The 20,617-nt window shown below is 43.6% G+C and overlaps 1 protein-coding gene across 1 annotated transcript in view; it reads left to right on the top strand.

Moving 5' to 3' along the window:
• Positions 1-20,617, top strand: part of LOC145400787 (peroxisomal sarcosine oxidase-like) — a 194,865-nt gene that overhangs the window by 61,927 nt on the left and 112,321 nt on the right. The window contains exons 6-7 of the mRNA XM_080273224.1: positions 5,049-5,236; positions 14,301-14,436. Of these exons, the coding sequence (XP_080129350.1) occupies positions 5,049-5,236; positions 14,301-14,436 (324 nt within the window). The remainder of the gene's footprint in view (positions 1-5,048; positions 5,237-14,300; positions 14,437-20,617) is intronic.

Genomic DNA, 20,617 nt, shown 5'->3' with positions numbered 1-20,617 from the left:
CACCCTGTAACCTTCATTTTCAACTCTTAGAACACTCTCCCATTCTTTTGAATTTCAGTATGAACCCCCATCTCTATTCGGTAATTGATAATGAAAATCTGTTAGTTATATTTAAGGGATTTATAAGTAAAAGGTGGCGGGCCCAAGGTGGAAGGTGGCGATAGGGAAGTTCGAAATAAAGGATGTCATACAATTTATGTAGTAGTGCACAGTATGATAATCGCATTGGTGGGCAGATATGGAAGGACAAAACTGGGCAGTATACACGTATGTAAATCTCATCGTTTCACACGCGCTACGGATGCTTCTCACTCTTTAAGTTGAACAAAGAACACACAGCGAGGTAGTTGCCATATAGCGTTTATTCTCTTAACGATGAAGGTGATGCTTGAGTGGGACACCTTCACATGTGGTGACACCAATATAACCGGGACGACCAGCTACCCGGTTATACAACGCTCTTCGTCCGCCTCCCTTTCCCTAAAGAAGGAGGATGGTGTAGTTCAGAAGATCCTTTTCCTCCTGCAGTGCACCAGGTTCAAGTCCAGACAAGCCTGTGGCATCATCATGAACAACAACAACAACAATAGCGACAAACAGTAACAGCCAAACTCATGTATCCTCTTCTGGGATTAAGGGACCAGAGCCCAGGGTTTCATAGTCTCCTTTGAATTCCGAAAATACTTCATTGATTACCGTCTGTTGTCCATTGGATGATGCCTGTGTAACGAGGTGATCTAACGTCAGGAGGGGAGAGCTTGAAGGTAATGGGAAGGAAAGAAAGGATGAGGGTAAGCGTGATTTGGGTAGGGTAAGGGTGAGAGTGATAGGGTAGGGTATGCGTGAGATTGATGCTGGTGGGGTAAGGGTGAGAGTTAAGGATGAAGGTGAAGTAATAGGGCAGCATAAAGGTAAAGGTCATCGGAGGAGGGGAAGGATAAGGGTGAGGGTGATGGGATAGGGAAAAGATGAGGGTGAAGGTAATGGGATAATGTGAGGGGGATGGTATTATCAGAGCAGAAATGCAAAAGTATGCGTTATATATATCTCTCCAAGCGCGGGCGGGCACACACACACACACACACACACACACACACACACACACACACACACACACACACACACACACACACACACACACACACACACACACACACACACACACACACACAAACACACACAGTGGAGAGTATATGAAGTCCAAGTATGTTTATAAAACTAATATTAATAATATTCAGAGAAATCCACATAGTTTAGCCCATATACTGCGTATGGTGGGTAAAACACATTAAATAACATATATAGAGAGCTGTCAGTCAGATTAATTATCATTCGCCTTCGACGGAAGAGGTCGATGATGGCAAGGGCAGGGTGGGGGAAGCTGAATTGTAGAGGTGTGTGTGTGTGTGTGTGTGTGTGTGTGTGTGTGTGTGTGTGTGTGTGTGTGTGTGTGTGTGTGTTTAAGGAGATGAGAAATTACAAACTTGTATTGACAGTACAGGTTTCCAGTAGGGAAAATGGAGGAACTGTTAAAGTTGATACAGACTGTAGGTCACAGTGGACCATAATTAACTGTTATAAATCATGGTGTTACCGCTCTGCCGCCAGGTTGCTTTAGGATGAATTCTGCCACCGTATTCCCTGAGCGTCGTAAAAGGCGACTAAAAGGGGCGAGGTGAGGGGACTAGGGACCTCCTCCTCTGTTTTTTTTTTTATAGTTCCTACAATGAGACTGGGAATAGAAAAAGATAGGGAACCGAGTTATCCCCGTACCCTGAAGATTGGGTCTATGAATGTGCGTGGATGTAGTACGATTGAGGCTAAAAGGGAGGAGATTGGGAGAATGTTTGTGAGAAGAAATTTGGATGTGTTAGTTTGAGTGAACCAGATGAAAAGGAAAGGTGAGTTTAAGTTTGGAAGTGTGAATGGAAGGATGTCAGGTGTTGATAGAGGAAGGGCATGAGAAGGTGTGGCCTTGTTAGTGAGCCCGGAAGTACAGCAGTGTGTGATTGAATGGATGGAGGTATCATCGAGACTGATGTGGGTGAAAGCGAAATTTGAACGTCAGTTGTGGGTGTTTGTGAGTGCATATGAGCCTGGTAGTGAAAATGATGAAGAAGAGAGGGAGTCTTTCTGAAATGATGTCGATGAGTGTCTGCAGAGTTTTGGAGCAAATGTGAATGTGGTAATGATGGGAGATCTGAATGCTAGAGTGGGAAATGTAGCAGTTGAAGGTGTAGTTGGTATGCATGGTGTGCCTGGAAGAAATGAAAATGGGGAACGAATGATAGCGATGTGTGTTGAGCGATAGATGGTGATTATAAATACGCTGTTTGAGAAGAAAGATATTTATAAGTATACATGTGTGAGACATGAGGGTGGAAGGGATGTTGACAGAGCTTTGATGGACTATGTGGTTGTGTCTAGGAATGTAAGAGGAAGATTGTTGGATGTGAGAGTTTTGAGAGGGGAGGGTGGAGGCATGTCTTGTGGAGGGAAAGTTGAGACTAGGTATGAGATGAGTGAGAGCTAAGAGAGTTAGGTGTGGCAGGGAGGTTTTGAAAGTGAGTGAGCTGGATAAAGGAGAGAAACTGTTAGAGGATCAGGAGAAACAAAGATGAAAGATCAGGAAAATGGCAGTGTGGAGGAGGAATGGCATTTATTTAAGAGTGTTGTGGTTGGGCATGCGAAAAAAGGTGTGTGGTGTAAGAAGAGTGGGGTGGTGGTGTAAGAAAGGGAAGTGAATAGTGGTGCGAGGAAGTAAGTATGGCTGTGGATGAGAAGAGACGTGCATATGAAGTGTGGCTGCAGATGAAGAATGAGATATCATATGAGAGGTAAAAGGAGAAGAGGAATAGGGCTAGAAGAACTGCCTGATGCTAAAGTGGCAGCAGATGGGAGGCGGAGAAGGCGGTTGACTCAGAATACTCAGCACCCAGTCTTTATCACCCAGTCTTACTTACCTCCCTGCCTTACTCTCTTGGTCTCCTTCGAAATCATTTTCTTACATTCCTTCCACTTTACACTCAAATTCCTTCCAAATCCTCATTCACTCTCTCCCTACTCTCTCTCCTACTACTTTCACCTCTCTTCTCTTCTGTACATATAACTCTATTTCATCTCTAAACTTCCTCCATGGCTCTGCTTCCCATCCACTCACTACATGCTTTCTTCTTTTGCGCTATAGTTCTTCATTCCAACATGTTGTTCCATGCACCTTCTTTCGCTTTCCCTTCATCCCACACATTACCTCACGTGCTGCACAGATTCCATCTGTGAATACCTGGGACAAACCTTCCACCTCCCCCATCCGCTCTAAATCATATTAACCCAATTGCTCCTCGACTTCTCTCTTACATTCTGCTTTGTTTTTTCATCCTCCTGCAACCTTCCTGCCCTCATTGTATGCACTGCATCCTGCTGCCCTTCTCTACTTCTTATCTTCCATCGCATTGTACATTGACTCTCACCACCACCGAGTGGTGGTCAGAGTCCACATCCCAAACCTCTGTATAATCTAACATCTAGCACATACCTTATTATTCTCTCATTCACGGACACATAATCAATCACTACCCTCCCTTCATCCAGCTCACCACCCACCTTTCTCATCACTCGCCTCACACATGTGCGAGGTGCTACCCAAAATTTCAAGGAAATTGGCCATGAGGAAAAAAAAAAAAGACAATACTAACCTTTACTCCTAGTTTTCACCGTCTCCTTCGAAGTAGTCCCATCAATTTTTCAAGATTCCTTGCATCTCTGGAAGTCCTCAAGTGGAAGAACAACGACTGGATTCTCCACCTTGATAATGCGCTTACCCATACATCATTCGTTGTTTGGCATTTGCTGGCTTACAAAACATAAGTAATTCCCCATCCCCACTATTCATCCGATCTCACATCCTGCCATTTTTTCTTCCCCAAGAAGAAATTCCGGCTGAAAGGGCGTTGTTTTGACACGATTGAGGAGATCTAGGGAGAATCGCAGGAGATGCTCAACACAGTCACACTTGAGGACTTCCAGGGATGCATGACATCTTGGAAAAACCGATGTGATCGGTGTATACACGCCCAAGGGAACTACTTCGAGGGAAACGGTGGAAACTAGGAGTTAGGGTTATTAATTTATCTTTCATCGTCATACCTCAATACTCTTGGGTAGCATCTCGCATACCTATGGATCATTTTATGCCAAATGGGGATATTACCAATTCCCTCCCCACACAAATGTTCAGTAGAGCTCCACCATTCTCATATACTGCACTTCTGCAGGCACACCCCACTCTCCAACTCCTCCATCCACCTTCACATTCCCTTCTTTTCCATTTACATCTCCAGTCAGAAATATTCTCTCACTCCGTCCCAACTTTTCCATGCATGCCTCCACATTTGCCCAGAACTCTTCTTTCACTCTGCTTGCATGGTCTTCTGTCAACTCATACACACACAGTCACCCATGTTTGTGTTCCTACTTTCAATCTTACCCATGCAATCCTTGAACCAACTGATCCATACTCTCTTACATTGTCCTACTATTTCTTTCACACAATACATACATTTTCCTTTGCCCTTTTGTTCTCACCTACTCCCACATATATACCAGATCCATACTCCAACTCTCACTCTCACCTTGCCATCTGATATCAATCTACATATGTCCACTTTTGCATCCTCAAGCACCTGGACAAGCTCTATCTCAAGCGCCTCATCATTCGCATCCCTCGTATTCCACGTAACAATCCTCAACATGTCCTTTGTTTGATTCTTGGCCGTCACCTGTAAGTCAACCTGGTCCGAGACATTCTGCTTGTCTTTTTAATTAGTTGTTTTCCTGGGAAGGGTATCATCCCTCTGCCACCCCACTTGTTGATACGTAAGGAACACGTATGGGTTCGTTGTATGGTTATAACCCGGCGAATTAAAATTATGATTCCCTGGCTTGTCACTCATGTGAGTAACCTTGGAACAGCACTACATTATGTGAGTGGATGATGGGTACCCTCACCGATGTTTTAGGCTCATGAGACTATTAATAATTCCATGTAGCAACTGTACATCGGTGCTGGGGGTCGGATGGTGGACGAATGGCCGGTGGATGAAGTGAAGGTGGAGCCTGATGGAGTGGCCGTGGTTAAAGGTCCCCGGGGGCTGGTGAGGGCGAGCTCAGTGGTGTTATGTCCAGGGCCGTGGGCAGGCAACATGCTCGCCAAGTTGGGGCTGCAACTCCCTCTCAGGTGAGCACCAGTATACTCTACACTACTTTAGGTCAAACACACACACACACACACACACACACACACACACACACACACACACACACACACACACACACACACACACACACACACACACGCACATGCACACGCACACACACACACACACACACACACACAGGTCAGCAAATGTATTGCTGGAACGTTTATTAATTTTGATAACATATATTGCACAGTTTTCATTTGAATCAAAGCATCTCTCTATCAATTGTGGACGTTTTAATACCGTAGGGGGTGGCCACAAACAAAACGCCTCCACGTACCTTTGTCCTCTCTCACTGGGCTGTCCTCCTTGCAACTCACATCCTCTCCTCCCTCATATATTTCTTTCCATTCCATCCCTCCATCACATCCTTGGCCTCCTCTTTCTCCTCTTCACCTCCACCTCAGTCACAAACTCTCTTCTAGACAGTCTCTTGTTCTCCATCCTCTCCACATGGCCAAACCGTCTTAATCACCACAACGTCCTTTACTTCCCCATTTTCTGCCTGTCTCTCCATGTAACTCCATATGCTCCTCTCAAGTAACTTATTTCCATTGTCCTCATACTTGACTTGTGTCCGTCCAACAGGGTCCAAGCTTTATGTCCGTATTTTAGATTGGTGATCACAGTACAGCCATGAAGCGAAATTATTACCTCCATTCACTTCCCTATTCCTTGCCACTGCTTTCAGTGTACCAGCAACCTTTCTGTCTTGCTGTTGCTGTACCCTTTCAAGCACTTCGTCCTCTAAACATCCATCCTTACTCATCACAGTATTTAAGTACTTGAATGAACTCACATTCGCCATTTCCTCCCCATCCAGCCTCACAATGAATGCTGTGATTTCATTTCCCTCGAAGACTCTAACTTCACTTTTGTCCATATTCACTTTTAGATTCCGTTTCATACATACATTCCCAAACTCATACACCATGTAAAAACATGCTGTACAATAACATGATAGATTCATTCGCATAGCCCTCTGACCCCGACGATTTTTTGGTAGTACTGTATATTCTTGATGCTGATAGACAATTACGAATAGTGTAAAAAGGAGACTGGTAAAAAAAAGGCTTTAAGGAAGACTATCGAAATTCTCACATTCATTAACTCCTACTCAAGATGACTCAGACTGTCTGATGGTACTAGCACTACTACTACATACCTAGGCTGTTTCCCCCAAGGAAAGGGAGGTAGCCGAGACAGGACGACACACTCCCAATATACTCATCCACTCAAACACATTCATTCGCATCTTAGCCCCAAAGGGGAGAAGGGACAGATCCTCACCGCACCACACCGCACGAGGGTCAACTGCGCAGTTCAATCAGTAACATCCGCACCAGGGCCCGACAGCAGAGCTGGTTTACCCCTGTCACATCATAATGGACCCATCCCCTTACCAAACATAAACTATAATAAAAGACGCTATGGTATTAAAAGGATAAGATTTGTTTCAGAAAACCGTTTGATTGTTGTGTAAACATCCAGAAAGTAAATACATCACTGTTTAGGGTAAATGTTACAAAAAAATATAGCTCAACACCCTTAACCTGGTCTATGTTTCTGTTATTTATTTCCATCTGTTTGTCTGGCTATTAATGATCAGTCGCCTTAATCCCGTAAGGGGTGGCCACAGACAAATCGCCTCCATGTCGCCATGTCCTCTGCAATTTTGATGCTATCCCCACAACTTACACTTCCCCCCCAACCACCATATACCTCTCAACTCCTTCCCTCCATCTCATCCTCGATCTCCCCCTCACACTCCCTCATCCATACTCACATACACTCACCTAGTGAGTCTGTCACTCATTCACCATCATCTCCACATGACCTAACCACCTCAGTGAATTTCCCCTAACGGTTTCTATCACATCTACATCCACATCACAATGCTCCTTCACTTCCTCATTTCTCAGTCTGTGTCTCAAAGTAACTTCACATGCTGCTCTCAAATAACTTGTTTCCACTACTCTCGCTCGTCACTTGCGTCCTTCTAACGAAGTCCAAGCTTCGCATTCATACGTTAAAGTGGGGCTCACAATACTGTCATGCAGCGACTTTTTTTTTACTTCCATGCTCACATCCCTATTTCTTATCATTGCTTTCAAAGAACCGGCAACCTTTCTTCACTGCTTTACCATTTCAGGCACTTCATTTTCCAAACTTCTATCCTTACTCATCACATCACCCAAGTACTTAAATGCACTCACATTTACCATTTCCTCACAATCCAGCCTCACTGTGCATTCTGTGAATTCATTTCTCTCGAAGACAATAGCTTTACGTTTCCCTACAGTCACCTTTAGATTCCGTATCTTATATACTCTCCCAGTTTCATACACCAAGCCATACATTTCTCCTTCGTCTTCACCTAACAGTGCAGTATTATCTGCATACAACAGAACAAGAAATTTCTAAACGTTGCTCTCTCTCATTAGGGCCGATCCAACATCCACTGCGTGACGTTGTATCTCCATTCACATACAAATTAAACAGCAGTGGAGACATGACATACCCCTGTTTCAGTTCAGCATACGGACAGATATATTTCATTCAGTTCACCATCCACACGCACTGCTGTCCTAGCGCCCACATACGTACACTTCACGGCATTCATCAGCTTCCCATTACTCCAAATATTCCTAATATTTTCCACACTCCTTGTCTATCCACTCTGCCATATACTTCCTCCAAATCCATGAAGGCAGCATACAACTTCTTTCCTTCTCTAGAAACTTTTCCACAGAACACCTTAGGATGAATATTTGATCAACACAGCCTCTTCCCCTCCTGAAACCTCCTCATTCTTCTCCAGCTAATACCCCTGTTATTTATCTAACACTGTCAATAAGTAGGCCTATCCTACCTTACACTTTTCTAATTACACTAAGAAGACAAATGTCCCTATGATTATCACAATCGTCTTTTCCCCCGTTTTCTTTGTACAGGTAAATAATGAAATCTGACTTTCAATCCCCCGGGACTCTACATACCTCACAGGCCAATCTGCACATCTATCCATTCTACTTCTATCCCTCCCCCGTGCTTCAGCATACTCCACAATTTCCTGGGGCTTTCCCCATTTTGAATGTCTTCATTGCTTCTATGTTTTCTATCCAACGGATCTCTTCCTCCCTTCTCATCTCCCTCCTTTTCCAGGCCATTCCCGGCCACTTATACCAGCGTTACTTTCTTTCTCTGTGTTCAACAGTTTCTTAAAGTGTTCTTTCCATCTATTCACATTTTCTCCCTTCTCCATGAGCAGTCTGCCATTTCTATCTTTAACTCTCCTGCTACCTTCTTTATCACCCTGACTTACTCTCTTAACATCCTTCCTGGACATTTTCTTACATTTCCTCCACTTTACACTCTGATTCCTTCCAAAGTCTTCATCCACGCTTTTTTTACTCTTTCTTACTAATATTTTTACCTCTTGCTTCTTCTCTCCATAAAATTGTCTTCCATTTTTCAGCATCCTCCATGGCTCTGCTTCCATTCCACTCGGTATTATGCTTTCATCTTTTGCGCCATTGTTTGTCTCACCTCTTCATTCCACCATTGTGTTCCTTCCACTCTTTTTTGTCTTCTCTTCACCCCACAAACCACCTCACATGCTACACAGATATCTTCTGTGATTGTCTTGCACGCATCTTCCACGTCCCCCATCTGCTCCATACTACATCTCTCCAGTCACTCCACTTCTCTTTTATATTCTGTCTTTCTTTTCATCCTCTTATAACTTTTCTACCCTTTCTGTATGGACTGCTTCCTCATGCCCTTTTCTCATTCTGCTCATCATGAGCATTTGTACCTTGACTCTTACCACTACTCTCACCACAGTTTATATATTTATTTATCCTTGCGGCACTTTTACCTTGCCTCTGAAGCAAAATATGACAGTATTGCGATTTTAACTGTATTCTTTCCATCACACTCCGTCACTAGAATCATAGTCCAGTGTCATTCTCTTATTACAGGCCATCATTCAAAATCGAGAAACGATAATCATTCTAGGCCATGTTAAAGTGGAAAGAATAGAGTAATATGACACGAGGTGGAGTAGGAAGGCAGCTGAAGTGAAAAGGACTAGTAATATAGTAATAATATCAAGGCGATTTGGGTCTACTTCAGGTAAACTGTTGCAGACTGCAGCACCACTCGAACAGGGGGGTACTCCCAAGGTGGATGGAAAGCTGATGTCGGGGAAAACTAAAGAAGCTCCTGTTTAATCAGTCCTCGGGACTAACTTCTAACCATCCCCATTTGGTGAACTTAGTTTTTTCAGTAATACAGAGAGTGGGCCAGCATACTCACATACACATATTCCTCTGTCAACACCAACCAAATGCACAATACACACAAAAATTCCTATTCCAATTCCAGCAAAAATGGCATCTAAGCACCAAGTTTGGGAGTCCCTTTGGGGGCGTGGATGACCATAAAGGATAGCACCATCCGCCCCTCTCCCGGCAACAGCCAAGTAGGATGCATGGAACCATTGTCAGACTCACTCTTTATTTATTTTTGCAATGTTCGTGGATTTGCCTCTACTTTTCTCTCTGTTCAACATCACCTCTCTTCCTGTAAACTTCGCCTTCTCTTCCTCACTGAGACTCAGCTGTCTGAGGCGACTGAAAGCAAACCCATCTCTGTATCCTCCTACTTTCTCCATACTCAATTCAAAGCCAAAGATGGTTGTTGTGTGTATGTAAGCAACAACATATGTTCTCGTGTTCCTGAACTTAAATCTGAATTCCCTACTCTCTGGCTTTAGCTATCCTGCCATTCTTTGACTAAATTTATCTTTGTTGTGTATTTTTCCCATACTTCTACTGACTATGAAAAATTCTTTGACTGTCTTACTACTAAGACGGAACACATCTTATCAATCTCTCCTTTCTCTGGAGTGTGTTCACCACCACGTTTGGCTGTCATCGCCATTCGCTGATCCACCTGATGAACAAGGATACATCTTTTCTATGAGTATCCTTAATGACTTATAGCAGTTTGTACAGCATCCTACCAAGATCCCTGCAGGCCTTGGAGAGAGTTCCGTCATACTTGTACTCTTCTTTACAACTAATCCTTCTGCATTCAGTGACAATCTTTTCTTTCCGCTGGGCTCTTCTGATCACACCCTTATCACTTTATCCTGTAATATCACTCCAGTTGGAGTTGTGGACCTTCCCAAGAAGTGGCGGCTGTGGCACTTTGGAGCTGCTGATTGAGAGGCCCTCACACAGCACTTCTTTGATTTTCTGCAGAATGATTGTACCTTTTATTCCCATGAGACATCCGAGTGTGCTTCATGCATTATGGAGATTACTCTCTCGGGCATGGAAGAATAAAGTCCTTACTCTATCCTGTGAGTAATGCAAAAAGGGTTTGGTTTAATCATACTCGTTATATTGCTGTCCACAACAAGGAGATGTGTCATGTCTCCATGGTTGTTCAATCTGTGCATGGATGGGGTAATAAAAGAGGTACAAGGTAGGGTAGTGGATGTTGGAGTGGCCCTGGTGAGAGAGGATAGTGTTTGGAAACTCCTTGTGCTGTTGTTTGCAGATGATACAGTGTTGTTGAGTGAAGACGAAGGGGAGCTGCAAGGCTTGGTGGATGAGTTTGGGAGAGTGTGTAAGAAACGGAATCTAAATGTGAATGTAGGGAATAGTAAAGTGATGGTCTTTGAGAGAGGTGAAGTCAGTGAATGTACAGCGAGGTTGGATGGTGAGGAATTGGAAAATGTGAGTACGTTTAAGTACTTGGGTAGTGTGATGAGTAAGGATGGAGGTTTGGAGGGTGAAGTGCTTGAAAGGGTGCAGCAGGGAAGAAAGGTTGCTGGTTCTTTGAAAGCAGTGATAAGAAACAGGGAAGTGAGCATGGATGTGAAAAAGTTACTACATGACAGTATTGTGATACCAACTCTAACGTTTGGAAGTGAAGCTTGGACGTTGTTGGAAGGACACAAGTCAAGAGTGAGAGCAGTGGAAATGAGTTATTTAAGAGGAGCCTGTGGAGTCACATGGAGAGATAGGCTGACGAATGAGGATATAAAGGAGCGTTGTGGTGTGGATGTGGATGTGATAGGAAGCGTTATGAGGAACACACTGAGGTGGTTTGGCCATGTGGAGAGGATGGAGGGTGAGAGACTGACGAAGAGAGTGTATGTGAGTGAGGTGGAGGGGGGAAAAGGGAGGGGGAGGCCGAGGATGAGATGGAGGGATGGGGTGGAGAGGTATATGAGAGAGGGGAGTGTGAGTTGGGAACAGGGCAGTGAAATGGCGGGGGACAGGGCGACGTGGAGGCGATTTGTTTATGGCCACCCCAAACGGGATTGAGGCGTCTGGCAATAGATAGAACAAGAAGAATGCCACAAAAGGTACCGGAGTCAACCATCCCATGGATCTCATCTCTTTTATTTCTCCACCTGGAATCATACTAAATATGTTCTCTGCTCTGCTAAGTATAATTTCATTTGTACTAAATATACTGAACTGTCCTACTATAATTCATCCTTCCTCTTCTGGCACCTTGTCAGAAACCTCTTTAACAATTTTGCTTTATTGTTCTTCCCTCCTCTTTTCCAGTCTAATGGCTCTATAGCTGTTTCTTCTAGTGAAAAAACAGAACTCTTAATTCAGACTTTATCCTCCAATTCCACCTCAAATGATTCCAGTGCTGTTCCTCCATCACCTTCCTCTTCTAACTTCCCCATGGCTGAAATTAAAATTTCTTCGGTTGATGTTCTTCCTTTTCTCACTGGCCTCAGTACTACCTAGGTTTGATGGGATCCCTTCTGTTGTCCTCAAGAACTGTGCTTCTCTGCCTACACCCTGCCTAAGTAATGTCTTTTGGCTTTGTCTGTTCACTTGTACCTTCCCTTCTTAATCCATTAGCTCCCAGAGTTCCAATGCGAGTGATTTTGCTGGACGGGCAGTAAGCGTACCGCCTTCCATCTATCAGCTCATGGTTGCGAAACTCATAGGTCCCTACCCCGAGGTTCCTTTCTTTATTAAAGTTTGAAAATGCCCATTTCCGTCCTATACTGAGAACGCTGGGCGCAAATGGTTTAATGAAAGTTTGCTTTCATTCACGCTGTCCCAAAGAATAGTGACCATATTCAGGACTCTATCACCCAGTTGCTTCAACATTCTGTATTCCCAAAGTTTTTTTTAATATACTTTTTTAAAAAAAATAATAAAGCACCATTTATATCAGAACCTTCTTCCCGATCGCCAGGATGGGTTTCACCAGGGAGGCTCCACTGGAGGTATTCTCACCTTCCTTTCAAACTCTTGGTTGTCCTCCTTTCGGAACTTTGACAAAAGGTTTGCTATTGCACTTAAAATTTCAAAGGTATTTGATGGAGCCTGACATATAGATTTAATTTCCTTACTGCCCTCTTAAAGTTTCTATCCTTCTACCTGTGCCTTCATCTCTAGCTTCCTTTCTGGTCGTTCTATAACTGCTGTTGTAGACATCCACTGTTTTTCTCCTAGAGCTATTAGTAGTGGTGTTCTTCGGGATTGCATCCTATCACCAACTCTCTTCATTCGATTCATACATGACCTTCTAAACTGTACATCTAACCCTATTCACTTATACGCTGATGACTCCATCTTTCACCTCTCAATTCACTTCCCACAGCATCCACCTCAGTCGTTACTTCAACATACAAGAGATGAGGCTGTGACACACATAGTGTCTGAACTGGCTCATATCTCTGATTGGGGTAAAAGTAATCTTAGTGTTTTTAATGCATCAATAACTTATTTCTGACATCTTTTGAGCCTTCAAAATTTTCAGCAGTGTTATCCTCTAAATTTTAACAATATCCAACTGAACCCTGCAACAACACTGAACATAGTTGAGGTTGCATTCTCTCATGATTTTTCTTGCAAAGATCATTTTGCCTTTTTTGGAAAATCTGCTTCCAAGTTTAGGTGTGTTAAGCCGACTCCATGCCTTCTTTACCCCTGCACAGTTGTTGACTTTTAACACTTTTTTTTTTTTTTTGGCCCCTGTGTAGAGTATAAATCTTTTTTTGTGGGGAGGTTCTCCACATGGAGCTCTTCTCAACACGATGGAGTCAAAGGCTTTTCATCCAATCAACCCTCCTCCTCTTACTGGTTTTCTGCAACCCGCCTCTTTGCCGCACTGTTGCATCTATATCTCTTTTCTATCGCTATTTTACTCTTCCTTACATTCACCTTTAAATTCCGTTTCTTACACTCTCTCAAACTCATCCACCAAGCCTTGCAGCTCCCCTTCGTCTTCACTTAACAGCATTCCTCTAACACTAGGGTAGGTGCGTAACACTTGTCTAGCAACAAATTCTCATCCCTTTTCAGTCCAACTTTCTAATACAAGAGTTAACCGTTACTCCCAGTTCTTCATGTATGCAACAGGTCGTCTTGGCAACTGCCTTCCTCTGCCTGTATTGTATGCAACTTATGACTTCCAGTCTTTTAAAAACACTGTGTCCAGGCACCTCAAAATGAACAGATGTTGAAAATGGCTGTCTGTTATTTTGTTTTTATTTTTTCTTGGAGGGAACAATCTTGCTGGCTTTTGGCCGTTGGTTCCTTCATACTTGCATGAAAATAGTAAATAGACAGCATTTTCACTCTTGGACATAATCTGTCGTACTGTAATATGACTAGTGTTCTGTGGGATGAATATATATTAAGTCAGTGGAATTAGTAATAAATTAGTAGTAGTGCAACATCACCAGTGTGTCGGCAGAATATGAAGAGATTTAGCAATATATAGCAGAAGTATAATCTGACTGCTTCTGTGTCAGGTGGCAAGAGGTTCGTGATATAGCAGTAGCAATAATATGAGTAATATTAGAGGTGGCTGGGTGTTGGTAATGTATTTAACAGTACCCAAATATGACTGGTGTGGCATGGGGTGAGAGTGTGTTGGTAATATATTAGTAGTAGTGTAATAAGACTGTCGGATGGCAGGGTGTTGGGAAGGTATTAGGAGCAGCATTGTGTAGTATAATTGGTGATGTATTGTGTGGACCGGCAGAGTGTTGCGAGTACCTGTCATGTACTGGCCAATCAAGTACAAGGGCACTCCCACCACCTCCTTCATGGACCTCGGCACCCAACCTGGTCATATGTTCGGGGCCTTTGCTGAGATGGAGTACCCGGGCATGGTGAAGGTGAGAGAGAGAGAGAGAGAGAGAGAGAGAGAGAGAGACAGACAGAGACAGAGACAGAGAGACAGACAGAGAGACAGACAGACAGACAGACAGACAGACAGACACAGAGAGACAGACACAGACAGACAGACAGACAGATAGACTGTGTGTGTGTGTGTGTGTGTGTGTGTGTGTGTGTGTGTGTGTGTGTGTGTGTGTGTGTGTGCGCGTGCGTGCGTGCGTGCGTGCGTGCGAACATGCGTGCGTGCGTGCGTGCGCGTGCGTGCGTGCGTGCGTATGTGTGTGTGTGTGTGTGTGTGTGTGTGTGTGTGTGTGTGTGTGTGTGTGTGTGTGTGTGTGTGTGTGTGTGTGTGTGTGTGTGTGTGTGTCATTCACACGACTAGGGACATTACCTGCGAAGTCTACTACCTAGGTCTATTAGTTGACAGCACATCAACAGAAGTAATCAGCAGCAGTTATTATACGTCACAGTTAGAGTCCAATATATCAACTGGTCTGAAGGAAGAAGTTGACTTAAATTAATGCTTATCAGTTTTACGATCATCGTTTAGGCGGACAATGACTAGCTTCAGTCTTACCCTAGAATACAAGGTGTAGTAGTCGGTTATCGTGTGAGTCCATTGTTCGCACTCCTTCCTGGTAACGTAAACTAAAGCTGAACGTTGTTTTGTACTCACTACTCTTCCATCAGGTTCTTGCCAAGACCCTTAACCCACTGAACCCTTCTTTAATGCCACATTTTTCAATTTGTGCAGGAAAGCAGCAGATGATATTACTGAGGTTTTGACATTTCTACAGTAAAGCAGGGGTAAGTGGAGGCTATATCTCCCCCTTCCCTTCCGGAAGAGCTTATTACAAGGTGAATAAAATCGCTTGGAGGTACGAAGAACTAAAAAAAAAAAAAAAAAGTCCGTCTTTGGGCTGAACGAGTTAACTACGAAAGCGTTTGACTTCACCTTGCTCAGAGGAGCATTTGAGATTTGTACTTCATACAGAGGCGCACATGATCACTGTACAAAGTCAACAGCTATGTAGGAGTAAAGACAGCACGGACTTAGCACGCTTAATCTCTTAGAAGCGGATTTTCCAAGGGAGGTAATATGATGTTTCCATGACTGGTTTCCCGAAAAGAAACCCCAACGATATTAAGAAGTAATGATGAGCTACACAATGTCTGTCTATCTATCTACTGCCAGACGCCTTAATCCCTTATACCTGGTGGCCACAAACAAATCGCCTCCACGTCACCCTGTCTCCTGCCATTTCATGCCCTGCTCCCAATTCACACACCCCTCTCTCATATATCACTCCACTCCAACCCTTCATCTCATCCTTGGCCTTCCCCTCCTCTTCCCGTCCACCACACTCACATACACTCTCCTCGTCAGTCTCTCACTCTTCATCCTCCCCAAATGGCCAAACCACCTCAGTGTGTTTTTCCTAATGCTTCCTATCACATCCACATCCACACCACAACGCTCCTTCACATCCTCATTTGTCAGTCTGTCTCTCCATGTGACTCCACAGGCTAATCTCAAATAACTCATTTCCACTGCTCTCACTCTTGCCTTGTGTCCCTCCAACAACGTCCAAGCTTCACATCCATTCGTCAGAGTTGGTATCACAATACTGTCATGTAATAACTTTTTCACTTCAATGTTCACTTCCCTATTTCTTATCACTGCCTTCAAGGAACCAGCAACCTTTCTTCCTTGTTGTACCCGTTCAAGCACTTCACCCTCCAAACTTCCATCCTTACTCATCACACTACCCAAGTACTTAAACGTACTCACATTTTCCATTTCCTCATCATCCAGCCTCACTGTATATTCACTGACTTCACCTTTCTCAAAGAACATCACTTTACTCTTCTTTACATTCACCTTTAAATTCCGTTTCTTACACATTCTCCCAAACTCATCCACCAAGCCTTGCAGCTCCCCTTTGTCATCACTTAACAACACAGTATCATCTGCAAATAACAGTATAGGGAGTTTCCAAACACTGCCCTCTCTCATTAGGGCCACTCCAACATCCATTGCCCTACCTTGTATCTCTTTATAACCCCATCCATATACAGATTGAACAACCATGGAGACATGACACATCCCTGGTTCAAACCAACCTTCAGATAGAAAAATTCACTCAGTTCACTATCCACACGCACTGCAGCCTTAGCACCCTCATACATACTCTTCACAGATTCAGCAACTTCCCATCTACTCCATATATTCTTAATACTTTCCACAATCCTTGTCTATCCATCGTGTCATATGCTTTCTCCAAATCCATGAAGGCCGCATACAACTTCTTTCCCTTCTCTAGACACTTTTCCACTAAAGATCTAAGAATGAATATCTCATTTACATAACCTCTTCCCTTCCAAAAGCCCCCCTGTTCTTCTCCAACTAATTCCTCAGTTATTTCCCTTACTCTGTCAATAAGTATCCTACCGTATACTTTTCCTATTACACTAAGAAGACAAATGTCCCTATAAATACCACACACTTCTTTTTCCCCTTTCCCTTTGTACAACGCAATAATTATACCTGACTTCCAATCATCCGGGACTTTACCTTCCCCCCAAGCCAATCTAAACATCTTCCACATCCATTCTACTACTATCTCTCCCCCATGATTAAGCATTTCACCAAACACTCCATCAATTCCTGGGGCTTTCCCCACTTTGACTCTCTTCAGTGCTTCCACAACTTCCATCCTACTGATTCCTTCCTGTCTTCTCACCTCCCTCCTTCTCCCAGCCATTCCCCAGCCACTTATACTCGCATTACTTTCATTCTCTATGTTCAACAATTCATTAAAGTGTTCTCTTTATCTGCTCACTTTTTTCTCCCTTTTCACTGCCCTGCTCCCAACTCACCCCCCCCTCTCTCATATACCTCTCCACCCCATCCCCCTATCTCATCCTCGGCCTCCCCCTCCCTCTTCCCCCCTTCACCTCACTCACATACACTCTCTTCGTCAGTCTCTCACCCTCCATCCTCTCCACATGGCCAAACCACCTCAGTGTGTTCCTCATAACGCTTCCTATCACATCCACATCAACACTACAACGCTCCTTTATATCTTCATTCGTCAGCCTGTCTCTCCATGTGACTCCACAGGCTCCTCTTAAATAACTTATTTCCACTGCTCTCACTCTTGACTTGTGTCCCTCCAACAACGTCCAAGTTTCACTTCCGTACGTTAGAGTTGGTATCACAATACTGTCATGTAGTAACTTTTTCACTTCCATGCTCACTTCCCTGTTTCTTATCACTGCTTTCAAAGAACCAGCAATCTTTCTTCCCTGCTGTACCCTTTCAAGCACTTTACCCTCCAAACCTCCATCCTTACTCATCACACTACCCAAGTACTTAAACGTACTCACATTTTCAAATTCCTCACCATCCAACCTCGCTGTACATTCACTGACTTCACCTCTCTCAAAGACCATCACTTTACTCTTCCCTACATTCACCTTTAGATTCCGTTTCTTACACACTCTCCCAAACTCATCCACCAAGCCTTGCAGCTCCACTTTGTCTTCACTCAACAACACAGTATCATCTGCAAACAACAGTACAGGGAGTTTCCAAACACTATCCTCTCTCACCAGGGCCACTCCAACGTACACTACCCTACCTTGTACCTCTTTTATTACCCCATCCATGTACAGATTGAACAACCATGGAGACATAACACATCCCTGTTTCAACCCAACTTTCAAAGAGAAAAATTCACTTAGTTCACCATCCACACGCACTGCAGCCTTCGCACCATCGTACATACTCTTTACAGCATTCAACAACTTCCCATCTACTCCATATATTCTCAACACTTTCCACAATCCTTGTCTATCCACCCTGTCATATTCTTTTTCCAAATCCATGAAAGCCGCATACAACTTCTTTCCCTTCTCTAGAAACTTTTCCACTAAAGATCTAAGAATGAATATCTGATCTACACAACCTCTTCCCTTCCTAAAGCCTCCCTGTTCTTCTCCAACTAATTTCTCTGTTCTTTCTCTAACTCTGTCATTAAGTATCCTACCATACACTTTTCCTATTATACTAAGAAGACAAATGCCCCTATGATTACCACACACTTCTTTTTTCCCTTTTCCTTTGTGCAAGGGAATAATTATACCTGACTTCCAATCCTCCAGGACTCTACCTTCCTCCCAGGCCAATCTGCACATCTTCCACATCCATTCTACTACTATCTCTCCCCCATGCTTCAGCATTTCACCACACACTCCATCAATTCCTAGGGCTTTCCCCGATTTAACTTTCTTCATTGCTTCCACAACTTCTATCCTACTGATTTCTTCCTGTCTTCTCACCTCCCCCCTTCTCCCAGCCATTCCCCAGCCACTTATACCCGCATTACTTCCATCCTCTACGTTCAACAATTCCTTAAAGTGTTCTCTCCATCTGCTCACTTTTTCTCCCTTCTCCACTAGTAATCTACCATTTTTATCTTTCTCTCCCCTGCTAACTTCACTTTCACCCTGTCTTACTCTTTTCACCTCTTTCCAGAACATTTTCTTACAGTCCCTCCACTTTACACCCAAATTCCTTCCAAATTCCTCATCCACTCTCTTCTTACTCTCTCTTACTAGTCTTTTCACCTCTCTCTTTCTTTCTACATATAACTCTCTCTTCCGCCTCTCAACTTCTTCCACGCCCCTATTTCTCATCCATTCATTGTATGCTTTCTTCTTTTGTGCCACAGCCTGTTTCACCTCTTCAGTCCTCCACGCTATTCCTTGCACCCCTCTCCGTCTTCTCTTCCTTCCACACACCACATCACATGCTGCACATATTTTTTCTGTAAATATCCTACACACACCTTCCACGTCTCCCATCTGCTCCAATTCATGTTTGCCCAATCGTTCCTCCACTTCTCTCTTATACTCTGCCTTTTTCTCATCCTCTTGTAACCTTTCCACTCTCCTTGCAACTACTCTTTCCTCTCGTCTTTCCCTTCTTCTATTCCTCCATCTTACTTGAATTCTAATTCTGGCCACCACCAAGTAGTGGTCAGAAAGTCCACTCCCCCAACCTCTATAAACTCTTGCATCCATTACACATCTTCGCATCCTTTCATCCACACACACATAATCAATCATTGCCTTCCTTTCATTCAGTTCGACACCCACCCATCTCATCACTCCCCATGTATACCTGTGGATCATCTTGTGCATGAAGAGGGTATTGGTTATCACCAACCCCTTCCCGGCACAAATGTCCACTTCGGCACTGCCATTCTCATCTATCTCAGAAGGCACACCCCACTCACCAACTACTCCGTCTACCTTCACATTCCCTAGTTTACCATTCATATTACCAATCAAAAACACTCTCTCATTCCTTTCAGACTTTTCCATGCACACTTCCACATTTTGTCCGGGACTCTTCTCTCACTCTGCTTGCACGATCTTGCTTTGGCGCATACACGTACACACTCGCCCACATTTATAGTCCAACTTTCAGTGATGTTAAATATTATGGGATATTCTTGTGGGAGATTCTGACAGAAAAAAGATGTGAGAACTGAGTTTTTGATTCATTAAAAACATTTAGTTTTACCCAATCATAAATGACAGCTGGGTCAAAAATTACTTGCGCTATAATTGTATCTCTGACTGCTGAAGCATCTGCTGTGATGAACACTGAAAGAGGCTAGGGGAAATGTGCAGGATGGAGTCATCAGCATATGAATGCACAGAACTTGATGAACAGTTCAGATCACTGATGAACAGAAGAAAGAAAGTTGGTGACAAACATAACCCTGAGAAATGCTACTGTTGGTTAAAGAAAACTGGTCATCTACAACACCAGCTATAGAGCGACCAGTGACGATGCTGGAGATAAGGCACAGGTAATAAGACAGAACCCTTAAGAGAGCAATTTGAAAATTAAAGATGTTAGTTGCAATGGGAAAGAATTCATCCAAGTCCGGAGAGGGGGATGACCAAGATTCAGAAGTGAGGATGAAAAGATCACCAGTGGAGTGTTTCTGGCAAAATCCAAATTGGTGGTCTAATGAAAATTTGGGAGTGGCAAGATGTTTCAGAATCTTCCTAGTAAGGTTCGATTCAAAATTTAGATATACAAAATACTAGAGCAATTCAGCGACAGCTAAAGGGCTGGGAACAATACCATTTTTCTTTACA

Source organism: Coenobita brevimanus, chromosome 53, assembly GCF_032717465.1.
Source record: "Coenobita brevimanus isolate Jiangsu-jjx chromosome 53, ASM3271746v2, whole genome shotgun sequence".
NCBI classification, from domain to species: domain Eukaryota; kingdom Metazoa; phylum Arthropoda; class Malacostraca; order Decapoda; family Coenobitidae; genus Coenobita; species Coenobita brevimanus.
The sequence above is the reverse complement of the archived record's forward strand: the minus strand, read 5'-3'. Positions and strand labels throughout refer to the sequence as shown.